The sequence below is a fragment of the Cebus imitator genome, unplaced genomic scaffold (genome assembly GCF_001604975.1).
Source record: "Cebus imitator isolate Cc_AM_T3 unplaced genomic scaffold, Cebus_imitator-1.0 Scaffold95, whole genome shotgun sequence".
Classification (NCBI taxonomy): Eukaryota; Metazoa; Chordata; class Mammalia; order Primates; family Cebidae; genus Cebus; species Cebus imitator.
This window is the reverse complement of record NW_016107410.1, coordinates 6,109,279-6,125,849: the sequence shown is the minus strand read 5'-3', so window position 1 is coordinate 6,125,849 and position 16,571 is coordinate 6,109,279. Positions and strand designations below refer to the sequence as shown.

At 35.9% G+C, this 16,571-nt stretch overlaps 1 protein-coding gene and 1 non-coding gene across 4 annotated transcripts in view; one reads left to right on the top strand and one right to left on the bottom strand.

The window, feature by feature from the left end:
• The window catches only part of RAB3GAP1 (RAB3 GTPase activating protein catalytic subunit 1), a 98,886-nt gene that overhangs the window by 77,629 nt on the left and 4,686 nt on the right, over nucleotides 1-16,571 (bottom strand). For all 3 annotated transcript variants that reach the window (XM_017536039.2, XM_017536040.2, XM_017536041.2), the window contains exon 3: nucleotides 15,193-15,268. In XM_017536039.2, coding sequence (XP_017391528.1) covers nucleotides 15,193-15,268 — 76 coding nt within the window. The remainder of the gene's footprint in view (nucleotides 1-15,192; nucleotides 15,269-16,571) is intronic.
• Nucleotides 7,644-7,743, top strand: LOC119472351. Its single transcript, XR_005201492.1, has one exon. It is a non-coding gene; the product is annotated as a small nucleolar RNA U13 (small nucleolar RNA).

Genomic DNA, 16,571 nt, shown 5'->3' with positions numbered 1-16,571 from the left:
GCCTCCCAAAGACCTGGGATTACAGGTGTGAGCCACCGCCCTTGGCCAGGAAATTTATAAAAGGATTATTGTATATAATTAAAACATAATAATCTCTATAAAATTGGTTCCCTACGTTGTGTCTGATTAAACACTTTTTCATTGAATTTATCTTCCAGGTTACCCAAATGAGCTTTCAATAAGGAAAAAGTCACACTACAAAATGTTTTTCTTTGCCTTTTTGATAACTGGCTTGAAAAAACAAAACTTTATCTTCTAGAATTCCACAGTTTCACCTATAATGATGCTGCAAAAGGGGTATCCGTCTCTCCCTAATGATGCCTTCTACCTTTACGAATCTCCCCTTGATTGAGCTGAACACTAGTTTTGCCTTAACGTGCTCCCCCTCTCTGATAAGTCTCTTCCTCCAGCAAGACCCAATACCTGGCAGGGCACCATGGCTCATGCCTGTAATCACAGCACTTTGGGAGGCTGAGGTGGGAGGGTCACTTGAGGTCAGGAATTTGAGACCAGCCTGGTCAACATGGTAAAATCCCGTCTCTTCCAATACAAAAAATTAGCCAGGCATAGTAGTACGTACCTGTAGTCTCAGCTACCCAGGAGGCTGAGGCATGAGAATTACTTGAACCCCCGAGGTGGAGGTTGCAGTGGGCCAAGATGATACCACTGGATTCCAGCCTGGGTGACAGAGCAAGACTTGAAAGTAAAGTAAAGTGAAGTAAAGTAAAGGGAAAGAGACAGAGAGACAGAGAGAGGGAGGGAGGGAGAGAGAGAGAGAGAGAGAGAGAGAGAGAGAGAGAAAGCAAGAAAGCAAGCAAGAAAGCAAGCAAGATCCAATACAACATCCTAAGTCCCACAATCCAGAACAATGACCCACAGAGCTTCCTGACAGACCCAGCCATCGGCAGGGCCAGCATTATACCCACAGTTAGCAGGAAGTGGTTAGAAAATGAGACCTCCACCCCCAATGTTAAAGACATTGTTGTTCTATTGGGGGGGAATGTGGACTCCTGATAAGTAAGCAACAAGGAAGGGGAGCATGTAACCCCAGGAACATGACCTCATCCTGCAGTCCCCTCAAGATCCTCCCTCTTTGCAGATAGCCCCTTCCCTGCTATGCTGCACCTTGCACCCTTGTAACATATCTTTGTATTTTCATACTTTCTCTAATAAATCCTCCTTTTTTTTTAACCTACAACTGTCTTAGTAAATTATCTTACTACCTGTAACACCAGCCCCAGCCAGTCGCACCAACAACGGAAAGGAATTCAAAGACAGGAGCCTAAAAGCAGTTTCTGTGACTATTTTAGTGAAATATGAAACCAAACTAATTTTTGTAACATCAAGTAATTATTATCCATTCAAATATTTTAAATAAATAAAACTGCTTTCCACTGATTGGGATTAGCATAATATTTTGGACAGGGGACGAAAATAGGGAATAGATACTGGAAACAAAGGGGGAAAAAGAAGTAAATAATTTTGGAGCATTTAACATTTAAGGGCCAGTAAAATGAAGCTCTGGGCCTCAAAGCTAGGATACTAGGATTAGAAAAAAGGATAAAAAGTTAGAAGGGTATCAAGGACAAATTTCACCAACTTAAAAACTACCAGTCCTGTATGTGAGTAAACTGTCGCTTCCACACAGACCTGTAGTCTATCATACAAACTGTCGCAAAAGTACATTTTCAAGTAAGCCTTTGTATATATATTCTGTCAAAATGAAACACATTAATTTTTAAAATAATAAATATATACCAAAATATTTTTAAACATTAGCTTTTATTTAACGTTTCTTGGGGTCATGGGCTCCTTTGAGTATCTGACTAAAGCTGTGGGCCATCTCCAAAAAAAATTGCACATATTCAAAATCAAAATTAACAATGTATACAATTGTTGGGTGCAGTGACTCATGCCTGTAATCCCAGCACTTTGGGAGGCTGCGGCGGGCAGATCACCTGAGGTCGGGAGTTCGAGACCAGCCTGACCAACATGGTGAAACCCCGCCTCTACTAAAAAGAAAAAATACGAAATTAGCCAGGCATGGTGGCACATGAATGTTCTTGAAGGAGGCTAAGGCAGGAGAATCGCTTGAACCCAGGAGACGGAGGTTGCAGTGAGCCGAGATTTCGCCATTGCACTCCAGCCTGGGCAACCAGAGCAAAACTCCTCAAAAAAAAAAAAAAGAGAGAGAGAGAGAATGCATACAATTTAAAGAGACCCAAGACTCTGGATGAAGAATTCCTTTTACAGCCGGGCACAGCAGCTCACGCCCGTAATCCCAGCACTTTGGGAGGCCGAGGCAGGCAGATCACCTGAGGTCGAAGTTTGAGACCAACCTGATCAATGTGGAGAAACCCCATCTCTACTAAATATACAAAATTTGCCAGGCCTGGTGGCACTTGCCTGTAATCCCAGCTACTCAAGAGGCTGAGGCAAGAGAATCACTTGAACCCGGGAGGCAGAGGTTGCAGTGAGCTGAGATTGCACCAGTGCACTCCAGCCTGGGCAACAAGAGCAAAACTCCACCTCAAAAAAAAAAAAAAAAAGAATTTTGTTTATAGGCCAAGAATTTCAGATCGGTCTGGGCAACAATGCAAGACCTCATCTCTACTTAAAAAAATACAGAGAGAACACCCATTATATACCGTGTAAAGCCCTTCTATCCACAATGAGCCATGTAGCTTCTAAACTGGTTGAACTCTAACTGCCTGAACAGCTCCAAGTCATTAGTTGCACATGTTGACCTAAAAGAAGAAGCTGAGGCAAAATTAACAGAGTGACATTATTTGGGCCAAAGTTGAGGACTTGCAGCCCGGGACACATTTCCAAATTGCCCTGGGGAGTGCTCTGTCTGTCTACCTCTGTTTCAAACATGTTTTTAAAGGAAACAAGGAGTGGGCTGATACCAAGTTGTCTGACAGGAATTCTCATTGGTTTACAGAGATAACATTGATTAGTGATTGGCTATACATTGTTGAACTACAGGGCATGAGTTATAATGCCCATCGTACGGCATTTTATGGCTATTTGGCATCAATTAACCAACAACCCACATGGCAAATGGCTTCAAAGTAATTATTTAGCTCAGGAAAGGTTCAACTGCTGTTACATTTTAAATGACTATCTGTGCTGGCTAATTGAAAGAAGCTCCCATTCCTCAAATAAAAAGTTTTTTCTTCCTTTCCTGGAGGGAGACACAGAAAGAATGACAGCTGAATTAAAATGACTGTGGAGCAAAGAGAAAAAGGATTTAATAATCTGGAGGTGAGGGAGGACAGGGGGAGAAGGTTGTTTCAATAAGCAGGAAGTAGGGGGGACAATTCCTATTGCACGGTAGGCTCTCTACAAATAAATGGGGAAAAAAACGAATAAAACAAAAGAACAAAAAGAAGTACTTGACAAGATGAAGAGTCTTTTATGACATGGCCCCCAGAAGTAGGGAGAAAAATTTAATATTTTATTTGCTACCCTGTAAGCATATTTTAAATACATCCATTCTATGGAAAAATGCAATTGAAATTCTCAACAACCATTTTCACAAAGTTTTAGAAAATGACTCATTCATAAAACTTGCCAATTTATATAAAATTCATTAGAAGGAAAAAATAAATTACTAAATCATAAACTAAAGGGAAAAATTAATTACTAAAGAAAAAAAGAAAACACTTTTAAAGAAAATGGTTAATTATAAAACTAAATGCAGAAAAATTAAACTACACAGTTACTTTAAAATGTACCAGACCATCTAGAAGACTTTCCATCTTCTGTACAATGCTTTTTAAAATGCTACCATCACCATATTTAAACAAAATTCCCAGGTAAGTAAATGTGGTCTGTTTACACTGTGTATCCTATACAAAGGGAACATGACAAGTTCAAGGAGTTACTCATGTATTCTGGCGAGTCAATCAACAAACATGTACTAAGCACACACCAGGCAATGCGTCATGTAATAAATGAATTATCAAATTAGCTGTTATTCCTAATGATGCTGAATTACACCCTCTGTATGCCAGACCATAAAAAAGGTTAAGAGTCACAGCAATAGAGATGTAATTGCCAAAATCCCCCATAAATGATTATGGCTTTGTTAATTTATTTTTTGTGAAAAATCTTTTTTTGTTGCATCTGTTATAATAAAATGTGATCCCTAGCAAGCCAAGTGGTAAAATTTAAGTTAGGGCATCATGTATTGAAAATGAGTATTAATTTATGAAAAGCTCTCATAGCAGACTAATGTTTGTTGTTTAGAATCACAAATAAATTTAATTATATCAATCAGTGTCTAAAATAAGTATGGACTTTTTTTTCTTTTTGAGATGGAGTCTCATTCTGTCACACGGGCTGGAGTGCAGTGGTGTGATCTCAGCTCACTCCAACCTCTGCCTCCCAGGTTCAAGCAATTCTCCTGTCTCAGCCTCCCAAGTAGCTAGGATCACAGGTGCCCAGCACCATGCTCCACTAATTTTTGTATTTTTAGTAGAGACAGGGTTTCACCATGTCAGCCGGGCTGGTGTTGAACTCCTCACCTGAGGTGATCTGCTTGCCTCAGCCTCCCAAAGTGCTGGGATTACAGGCGTGAACCACGGTGCCTGGCCTTTTTTTTTTTTAAGAAAGATTTTTATAGTCTACTTGCTTTAATGGCATACACCCTAAACAAAATTTAAGTTTAAAGTGAAATTCATAACGCATATTGAAAATTTAACTTATCACACTGAGAGAACAATCTATCACATATTTAGTTACTGTGCAATAACTAAATGCAAGCAAATCATTAAAAATATATAAAAGAGGCTGGGCATCGTGGCTCATGCCTGTAATCCCAGCACTTTGGGAGGCTGAGGCAGGTGGATCACGAGGTCAGGAGATAGAGACCATCCTGGCCAACATGATGAAACCCGGTCTCTACTAAAAATCCAAAAATTAGCTGGGCATGGTGGTGCATGCCTGTAATCCCAGCTACTAAGGAGGCTGAAGCAAGAGAATCGCTTGAACCCGGGAGGCAAAGTTTGGAGTGAGCTTAGATCACACCACTGCACTCCAGCGTGGCAATAGAGTGAGACTCTGTCTCAAAAAAAAAAAAAAAAAGAAGAAGAAGAATATATAAAAGAATTAGGAAATAATTGAACTAAAAATGTCTACAGAGATATTTTATTCTTATCTATCTCAGAATTAAACTTGAGCTTTTTCAGTCAGAATATATTACATAAATCATTTTTTCCCCCGCTAGGTGCTATGTTTTTAGCTGCTAGGTACTCTAAGAAACAATGAATCATTTTTATTGCAATAGAGTGTTAAATTATTCTATGTTTATATTCTACTTTACTTAAGCAAATATCATTTGCTGCCTCTAGTAAATACTTATAAGAGAGGCCAGGCTCAGTGGACCATACCTGTAATCCTAGCACTTTGGTAGGCCAAGGCAGGAAAACTGCTTGAGCCCAGGAATTCAAGACCAGCCTGGGCAACATAGTGAGACCTTATTTCTATTAAAAAAAAGTTTTTAAACCAATTAGCTGGACGTGGCGACAGGTACCTGTAGTCCCAGCTACTCAGGAAGCTGAGGTCAAAGGATAGCCTGACTCTAGGAGGCTGAGGCTATAGTGAGCCAAGACTGTGCCATCTAGCATGGGTAAACAACAAGACCCTTTCTCTAAAATAATAACAACAGTTGTTAAAGAAAGGCAAAAACAATAAATAATGGCTAACAGTAACTGAGACAGCACAAAGCCACAAAGCAAATAAGCAGCAGAACCAGGATTTCAACACAAGCTGTAGGACTTTAGAGTGCATATTCTTCATCACCTATGCATGTTATTCTGCCTCTTAAAGATATCTCCTGCCATTTTTATATTACAATAAAAATGTTGACAAGAATAACAGCAAAAAACTCCTAAAACTTCCCATTTGAATGAATAGGGAATATCCAAAGAAGCTATAGACACTACGGTTATGATTTAAAGGAAAAGTAGAAATGAAGGGGAAAAAAAACAAACTACAAACCCTATCTTACATGTTCTATTCCAAATAAAGTTGTGAGCAGCTCACTGTTGCTTTCATTTTTATTTACTTCATTTCAGAAACACTGCATTCTCATCCATGACTGATCCTCAAACTTCCATAGTTTCAAAAAACTTCAGCTTTGATAAAACACACACTCCCCCACTTTAATACTCCATAAAACACCTAAATGTTCTGAGAGAATGCAAATAAAGGAATCTAAACTATTTATATAAAGTTTACATAAGTCCCAAATTTGACTTACTGTTATAACTTAGTTTGGGAAGTTTCTAATGGAGAAAATTTATAATTCAAATTTATTTTAAATTTGCCATATGAACTTTAAGTGCTAAAATGTTATTGCAATCTACTGAGTGGGTATGAAAAATGTGAACTCATTTCAGCACTATTGTAGTCATTATTCTTCTATTAATACTCTAAAGTTAATTCTTCTCCCATGAATTTTTCAGGGAGATACGAGTCAGTCACTGACTAAACAGTTCTATTACTGGATCATGACATACCTAAGCTTAACATTTCATTAAAAGTACTTAAAATTTTTGCTAGCTAAATAGAATCATAAAATTACAAGGTTAAAAGGAATTGAAAAGGTCATTTCTTTATTTGCCCTGCCTTCAAGAAGGATCATACTCATACTACCAAAAGTTTTACCTATTTTATAAAGCCCCAGAAAACGGAATTCCAAAATCTGCCTTAAAAATCTATTTTAATACTCATTCTAAGTAATTTTACATATGCTTAATTTCTGAAACCAAAAGGACAGAGTAAAATAGAACCAACATGGGTTTTGAAGGCAAGACCTAAGTTTAATCCTCCTTTACCAAAACTACTGGCAAAATGACACTGGGCAAATTACAGTACTACATGAACTCAAAGCCTTATTTCTTATCCATAAAATGGGGTTATAATTAACTGTTGAAATCCGTTTAAGAATTAAGTAAACAGACACAGTCTCAACCATAGTGCATGATACCAATACCATAGCTGGTGCTGAATAATTGCCATTTCCTTCCCTTTTAAAAACCATTTCCCAGAACTTTGGGTTCTAGCAATGGTGAAGCAGCTTGGTCAGATAAACCTTCCTATAAAACCTGGACAGAAACACCATTTTTCAATGCTCTGGAGAGACACCAAATGTAGGCAGAAACTGGGAAGAGTTTACCTGTGAAAAAAAGAAAGTGTATCTGACAACAAGCACTTGTTTATACCTTTTCATCCAAGAGCAATTCTCAAACTTTCTGGACTCAGGACCCCCTTACACTCTTAAAAATTATTGGCTGGGCCTGGTGGCTCACTCTGGCTCACTCCTGTAATCCCAGCACTTTGGGAGACTGAAGCGGTCTGATCACAATGTCAAGAGATCAAGACCTTCCTGGCCAACATGATGAAACCCCATCTGTACTAAAAATACAAAAACAATTAGCTGGGCATGGTGGTGTGTTCCTGTAGTCCCAGCTACTCAGGAGGCTGAGGCAGGAGAATCACTAGAACCCAGGAGGCGGAGGCTGCAGTGAACTGAGATTGCACCACGGCACTCCAGCCTGGCAACAGAGCAAGACCCTGTCTACACACACAAAAAAAAAATTACTGAAGATCCCATATTAGAAATTTAGAAAACAATCCTTTCATAGTTCAAAGGCATGACATTTTAAGTTTTCACACACACGAGATGTGCCTCCCTTGAACGTTGTCATGACATCAGTATATTACCATCTGACATGAAATACAAAAAACTGAAAAGGAAAAAATTATGATTAAGTCATTAAAAATAATAATGGACTTTTAATATCTTAACTTATAACTTCTAATGACATTTTCTAGAACAAACAAAAATATTAATGAGAAGAGTAGCCCTGTTCTACCTTTTTGCAAATCTGTTTAATGTACAGTTTTTAAAAAGTTAACTGCATTCTTATATCTGCTTCTGCAAAGAATCATAGCAATCTATTATTAGTTGAAGTATATGAAGAAAATTTGGCCTCAAGTACACACGTATCTAACTGGGGCAGGGGCCCTGATCACCCTTTGCAAAGCTCCCAGAGACAGACAAGGGGTCCTCAGATCACACACTGAGAATTCCTGATCTCAGGGGGCGCTTATCTGTGTATAACTCGGAATCAGAAAGATACAACTTTACTGAACTTAAGTGACACCGAAGTTTGAGGTTGGCAGGGCAATTCTAACACTGAGGTGTAAATTCTGGAAGTGAAGAAGCCAACAGTGGGTAAGTCCCAAAATTCATACATAAATTGTCCCAAACCTTGGCTATCTGCTAAAGTATGCATGTGCAGAGGAGATTCCAGGGTACAATGACAATGAAAGAGCTGGAAAGAAAAAATTTCAGCTGCTGCCATCACTGAAAAGAGAAGGCAGTTTTAATCTAGCCAAGCAAACCACTGACTAGAAACAAAAAAATACTCTTCAGAGGAACATAACATAAATGTTATAAATTTTATGAATTAAAATTTATGCTTACATTATAAATAAAATATAGACTACATTTCATCTCTACACTTCATAATGTAAGCATGAAATTTAAAAATTACTGAATACACATACCAAAAAAAAAATACTTCAGAAAAAAAAAAAAAAAAAAAAAAAAAAAAAAAAAAAAAAAAAAAAAAAAAAAGGAAAATGTGACCTATACTCAAAAAAACAATAAAAAGAAACCAACCTCAAGAAGACATAATCATGCAACTGGCATTAGACTAGCTATAAAAAATAAGCTCAAGGACTAAAGAAACTATTTTCAAACAAACTTAGAGGAGTCTCAGAAAATTGGAAATTTTTCTTAAGAAACAAATAAAGATTCTAGGCCTAAAAAAGTACAACAACTGAATTGAAAAATAAGCAGGTAGGCTTAGAAGCAAGTTGGAAACAACAGAAGAAAGAATACATGAATTCAAAATCAAGAGAAATTATCCAACCTGAAGAAGAGAGAGAAAAAAGACTGACAGCAGAATCTCAGAGACCCACCTGTGTGTCAGGATGAAGAAGCCTAATGTTCTCATGTTAAGTATAGCTCAAGTCGCAGAAAGAGTAGACAATGGGGCAAAAAATTTTGAAGAAATAATGACCGAACACGCCCCCAATGTGGTGAAAAACAAAAACTTATATCAATATAAATCTTATGCAGCAAGAATACGAAGAAAACATACCTGTGCACATCACAGTCAGATGGCTTAAATAAAAATTTTTGAAAGAAAAAATCTCAAAAGCAGTCAGAGGAAAAACAATAAAGTCAAACAAAAATATGAATATACAGATATCTACCTTCTCCTTAGAAACTACAGAGAACAAAAGACAATGGAAATACATCTTTATAGAACTGGAAAAAAATAACCATCAAGCCAGCACTCTTCAGCGAAAGTATCCTTCAAAGATACGGCAAAACAAAGATACTTTCAGGAAAACAAAAAATTTGTAGCTAGCCGAAACTATGGCAGTTCCCCCAAAAAGCTAAAAATAGAATAATCAAATAATTCTGCAACTCCACTTCTGGGTATAAACCTAAAAGAACTGAAAACAGGAATGTGACAGAAATTTGTACATTCATATTCATAGCAGCATTATTTATAATGGCTAAAAGGTAGAAGCAACCCAAGTGTCCATCAACACATGAATGAACAGATAAACAAAATGTGGTATGTAGACACAATATTATTTAATATTCAGCATTAAAAAGAAAATTCTGACATGTGGTATATCCCTGGATGAACCTTGAAGACATTATGCCATGTGTAATAAACCAGACACAAAAAAACCGAATACTGTATAATTCAATTTATGTGAGGTACCTAAGTTAGTCAAATTCATAGACAGAAAGAGATGAGTGGTTACCAGGGGAAGGAGTTCTTGTTTATTGAGTAGTTTCAGTTTGAGCTGCTGAAAAAGTTCTGAGGGTAGATGGTGGTAATGATTGTACAATAATGTGAAAGTATTTAATGCCACTAAATTTTCACTTAAAAATTGTTAAAATGGTAAATCTTGTATTTTACATCCAAAATTTGTTTTAATCAGCATAATTTACCATATTCAGAAAATAAAAAAGAAAAACCATATGATTATCTCAATAGATGCTAAATAAGATTTTACCAGCTGGAATACTCATTTACAACAAAAACAAAAAACTTTCAGCAAACTAAGAAAAGAATTTACCCAGTCTTACGGACACCTATTAAAAAACCTACAGTTAAGTGTTGAAGCACTGAACATATGCCCCACCTCACACTGGTAAGAGGGCAAGGGTGTCCACTTGCAGCAGTTCTACTCAACATGTTAGTGAAGGTTTCAGACAGTACAAAAACAATAATAAAGGTATAAAAATTGGAAAGAAAGTAAAACTACCCCTATGTGTGTGCAACATAATTATTAATGTAGAAAAATGCAGAAGAATTAAATAATTATGATTAATAAGTGTGTCTGCCAGGCCTTATAACAAAAAATTAACATACAAAATTTTACTGTTTATCTATGTACTAGCAACAAACAACTGGAAAACAAAACTAAAAAAATTCCATTTATATTTGCATCATACAACATAAAATGCTTAGTAATAAATATAACAGAAGATATACAAGACCTCTACCAAAACTACAAAATGTTGCTGAGAAAAATTAAAGATGACCTAAATAAATGGAAAGATGTGCCATGTCCATAACTGGAAGTTTCAAGACTCTTAAAATGTCTCCAAAGTGACCTGCAAATTCCACGCAACCCCAGTTACAGTCTCAGCATAATCATATTCCTTTCTACAGTAATTAGCAAGCCTATCCTAAAATTCATAATTGAAACAAAAAGATCTAAAATCTTGGGAAAACAGCAAAGATGGAGAATTTACATTAATGCCAGGTTTACTAAAAAGCCACTGAGTGGTTCTCAGCGGGGGCCAATTTTGTCCCTCAGTAGGCATTTGGCAATATCTGGAAACAATTTTGGCTGTCACAACTGGAAAGACATTACCACCATCTAGCAGGTAGAAACCAAAGATACTATTAAATATTTTACAATGTATAAGACAGCCTCACAACAATGTGGCCCAAAATGTCAATCGTGCCAAGTTTGGGAAATCCTAAACTACAATAATCAAGACAATACGGGCTGGGTGCAGTGGCTCATGTCTGTAATCCCAGCACTTTGGGAAACCGAGGCAGGCAGATCACCTGAGGTCAAGAGTTCAAGACCAGTCTGGCCAACATGATGAAACCCATCTCTACTAAAAACAAAAAATTGGCCGGGCTGGTGGTAGGTACCTGTAATCTCAGCTACTTGGGAGGCTAAGGAGGGTGAATCACTTGAACCCAGGAGGCAGAGGCTGCAGTGAGCCAAGATAGAGCACTGCAGCCTGGGTGATAGAGTGCGACTTCATCTCAAAAATAAAAAAAAAAATAAAAAAAATAAATGGTATTGACATAGGGACAGTCAAACAGATTAATAAAACAGAAAAAAAAAAAAAAAATAAAAAAAATAAATGGTATTGACATAGGGACAGTCAAACAGATTAATAAAACAGAATACAGATTCCAGAAGTAGAGCTCTTAGGTCAACTATTCAATAAAGGTGACAAAGCAACTCAATGGAAAAAGTGTTTTCCAAAGTAGGATCTAGAACAACAGGATATGCATACACAAAAGAAAGAAAGAAACAAACTACTTGATCTCTACTTCCCTCCATATAAATACACAAATAGTAGCTCAAAATAAATCACAGACTTAAATAAAAGTTAAATGATAAATTGATAAAGCTTCTAGAAAAATGCATTAAAAACATCTTCACAACCTAGCAAAACTAATGAGAAAAGGCTTAAAAGCAGAATATATACACACAAAAAAACCTTCAAGAACTCCTACAACTCAGTAAAAACAAAATCCAATTTTTAAAATGGATAAAGAATTTGAAAAGACATTTCAGAAAGGAAGATAAACAAATGGCTAATAAGCACATGAAAATTCAAAGTGGTCAGTATTAATATTCATCAAAGAAATACAAATTATAACCAAAATGAGAAATATAAAAGCACAAACCACATACTCATTAAGATGACTAAAATGTACAATACTGCAAACAACTGATTGCTCGTGATAATGTAGAGCAACACAAACTCCCATATGTTGATGGAAAGCAGGTAAAACAGCACATAAAGCTCTAGCTGTTTCTTATAAAGTTACACCTATCCTATTATCCAGTGACTCCAATCCTAGGTATTTACTCAAGAGAAATAAGTCCACAAAAGGCCTCTACCATAATGTTCTACTTTATTCATAACAGTACGTCTGTTGACAAGTGAAAGAAACCACGTATATTCATAAAACAGACTACTTAACTACACAGCAATAAAGAGAAATGAAATTCTGTTATGTACAACAACCTAGATGAATTTCAAAAAACATTATGGTGAGTAAAAGATGCCAGGGACATTTATGGTCACTTAAATGTAAAATTCTAGAGTAAGCGACAGTAATTTATGTTTTATTTATTTAAAAAAAAAAAAAAAAAAAAGCTGGGCCCAGTGGTTCACACCTGTAATCCCAGCACTTTAGGTGGCCTAGGCAAGCAAATTGCTTGAGGTCAGGAATTAGAGACCAGCCTGGCCAATATGGCGAAAACGCAAAATACTAAAAATACAAAAATTAGCCAGGCAAGGTTGCCACTGCAGTCCCGCCCAAATGCCCGTAGTCCCAGTTTCTTGGAAGGAAAAGGCACAAGAATTACTTGTACCCGGGAGGCAGAGGTCGCAATGAGCCAATATTGCACCACTGCACTCCAGCCTGGGAGACAGAGCAAGGCTCTGTCTCAAAAAAATAATAATAATAGCAGATGACTGGAGGGCAAACCAGAAAGGGCCACTCAGGATCTTCCTGGGGTAACAGAGATGTCCTCTATCTTGATAGGAGTGTTAAGTTACACCCATGTGAACATTTGTCAAAATCAAGCAGTTAGGTTATGTGCATTACAATGTATGTAAATCTTACCCCAAAAAACTATTAAAAAATCTAGTGGAGGTAGGGGAGTAAACAGAGGTACCACTCAAACAAGAAATGGCAAAGTATTAATTGTTGACACTAAGGGATAGGTACATGGGAGTTCATTATACCATTTTGTTCACTTTATATATGTTTGAAATTTTCCATGATTAAAGGTTTTAATAAAATAATTTCCCTTAATTCCCCCTCAGCGGAGGAAGAAAACTAATAATCACTGCCCTTCATATAAATTAAAATCTTCTAAGGAAGTCTCTAAACTTTCTTTTCTACACCAAACCATCCCTGTCCTTTACATTTTCTTCATATCCATCATAGTTACAGTTCACCTTGAAATCTGTCCATATTTTCTGTACCTTATTTATGTACTACTATCTAGTAGGGAGAAATAGACTGGAGCTAATACTTCATTAGCCTCTAGTACACACCCGGCAGTATGCTACCTACTTTAAATATTACCCATTTAAATCCCAAAACAGCATTTAGCATCTAAAACTTTAAACCTTAGAGTGACTATAGTTAACACTAATTGATTGCATATTTCAAAATAGCTAAAAGGCAGAAATTTGTATGTTCCTAGCATAAAGATAAATATTTAAGAGTTCCCAAGTACCCTGATTTGATTATATGAATGTATCAAATTATTACATGTACCCCAAAATATGCACATCTATATCAATTTAAAAAATAAAAATAAAAATGTTAATGTTTCTTTACTGACAGCCCTCTCTAGATTTATGTTCAATGCCAACACTGATCTTATCTTGTTCACTATTTCTTCACATCAGGCACATAGCAGGTACTCAGTAAATACACGTAAATCAAAGAATGAAAGATATCAGAGCTCGTAAGTACAGTGGTTCAGCTCTCTTTTTTGGTAGTGTAAATCATTTCCCATTCTAGCTATATCCAGCTTATTTTGCCTTTAATCTTACTGGCATCAATATCAATTTAACAATTGTTTCAAGTATTTGTATTTTTTTAAAGTGGAATAGAATCAGCCGTGTTTGAAAGCGTCACATTTTCTCTATTTATTCAAACATGTAATGTAGTAAATCAATTTATCTATTTCAACAAGTCTTTAAATAATATATTTTTTATATATGGTGTTACCTTTTCTGTTCATATTCATACAGATAAAGAAAAAAAATCCTAACACTTTTTTTTTTAAGAGACTGGGTCTCACTATGTTGCGTGGCTTCCTAATGCATTTTGGCAGTTTCTTTTTTGACAGTATCGCCATCATCACAAAGCTGAAAAACCCTAACAAATATTTAGAACTCAAGTTCCTAACAGGGAAAGTTATAATTAAATTATTATTGAATTAATAACTACTGAGTTAATAAGTTATCACTGGGTTAATAACATTGAGCTGTAATATAATCAACCATAAATTTTACTTCAAAAGAATTCATCTAACAAACTAAGCATTTACATAAACTTAAGATCAAATTGTTGGATCCCTTCAGTTAATCTAGGTTTGTTCTCAGAGTACATTCTTCAGTAAAGATTGGGGGTGTGGTTTATGAATAAAACTACCAATACTTTAGATTAGAATTCGAGTTCTAGCTCAATTTCAAAGAGTAATTTTTTTCATTCTTAAATAAAATCTTCAAAACATCCATAAGTTAAAAAGTTTAAAAGAGCAGGGAGATGTTATTAGTGATATTATAAAATACAAAAACTGAGTGCAATAGTTGTTAACTAAATTAAGTCGATGGCAAGTACTAGATTTTTCCTCCTTAGTTAAGCAAAATACTAAAGAAGCTGGTCATTGCAATGTTTCTCAGCCAACTAAAAAAATCTTTTAAAAAAATGTTTTAACATTCCAAGGGAGAAGGCAAAAGAGAAGCAAACTTCAGGAGAAACAAACAAACAAAAATCACTCACAAAGAATGACATTGTGTGTGTGTGTGTGTACATATATACACATACACACACACACACACACACACACACACATATATAAAACTTTATTACTTAAACATTTCACAAATGTCTTACATATATCATTTGCCACAGATTTAAATCCAAATTCTTCCAAACGCCATTTGATGTTTATAGATTATACATAACTTTAAAAAACATTTAATTCAAATGTTCCAAATGCAGCAAAGGCAGCAAAGGGCTGGAAAATAGAGGTTTCAAAGTAAATACTCGTTTAGAGACACCAGCAAATAGATCTGACCTTTTCAAGTGGCTTTCCCGAAGAATTTCCAATCAGTTTCCAGTCATTCAAGACTTCTTCCACTTTGGAAATAAACCTAGGAAGTGGGGAGAAAGTTTCTAAATACAACAGCACACATTTTTTTCCTATTATTATACAACTTCTTTGAAAAGGTATTTTTATATTTTAACAATGTAACCAGAGAGCACTCAGTACATTTAGTATTGCTAGCTTAATTGATGGATGTGGGGTAAGAAAAATAATATTTTATTCAAGATTTCTTAAGTTTTGATTCATTTGTATCTATTGCTTACCTAACAAAACATTCTGGCTTCTACAAAATATAAATTAAGAATTAAAGAATCTCTATTGAAACAAATAAAACAAATTTGGACCACAAACAAAAACTGACAGACTAAAATAATACTATTAAAGATAATTATGGGCCAAGTGCAGTGGCTCATGCCTATAATCCCAGCCCTTTGGGAGGCTGAGGTGGGCAGGTCACCTGGGGATGGGAGTTCAAAACCAGCCCAGCACAAATGTAAAAAAAAAAATGAGCTGGGTGTGGTGGTGCACGTTTGTAATCCCAGCTACTTGGGAGGCTGAGGTATGAGAATCACTAGAACTGGGAAGCAGATGTGGCAGTGAGTGGAGATCATGCCACTGCATTATATCCTGGACAATACAGCAAGATTCCATCTCAAAAATAAATAAGTAAAAAAAATTATGAAACCAATAATTTCTCTCCTACCCAAAATAACTGACTGTATTTAGGAATTCCCTTCCCTGATTTACCCCTCTCCCAATAAAAAAAGGAAAATATTATTTGGGAACTTGACTCATAAAACTAAAACAAGTTTTAATGGGCAGCTGACAAGAAAATACAAATAAATTTGTAAACTTTAAAGAATATAATTGGCAAATCATAAAACTATTCACTAATCTTTAAATCCAATGATCAACAAGGCCTACTAAAAAGAGAACTGAAATTTGACTAGCCACATGCTCAACATCAGTATATGAAAACTGTTGAGTCTCAGTCAAAGACACTTTGAGGAGACTCGTTATCACTCTATGAAGCGCTGACTTCTTACATAAGCTAAGTATGATGCAATCTAAAAGCAACATTGCTCCCTAAACCCCTAGAAGTACTGCTAGAGCACTAAAGTTAATTCTAGTCAAACTGCATGCAAAGGCTACAGATTTTTTCCTTCAGTGACATTATGAACTAATATTTTTATGTTTTAAAATAGTAATGACAAATCCAGTTATGATTCAACTGAGGCTTCTTAGTAATTCCTCTTTAAAATTAAATGCAGTATTAATTCATACGCTAATTCACGTGGAGGGGGTCAGTCAAAAGGCAATTATTAGGTTTGAAAATGAGTGCTCTAAGG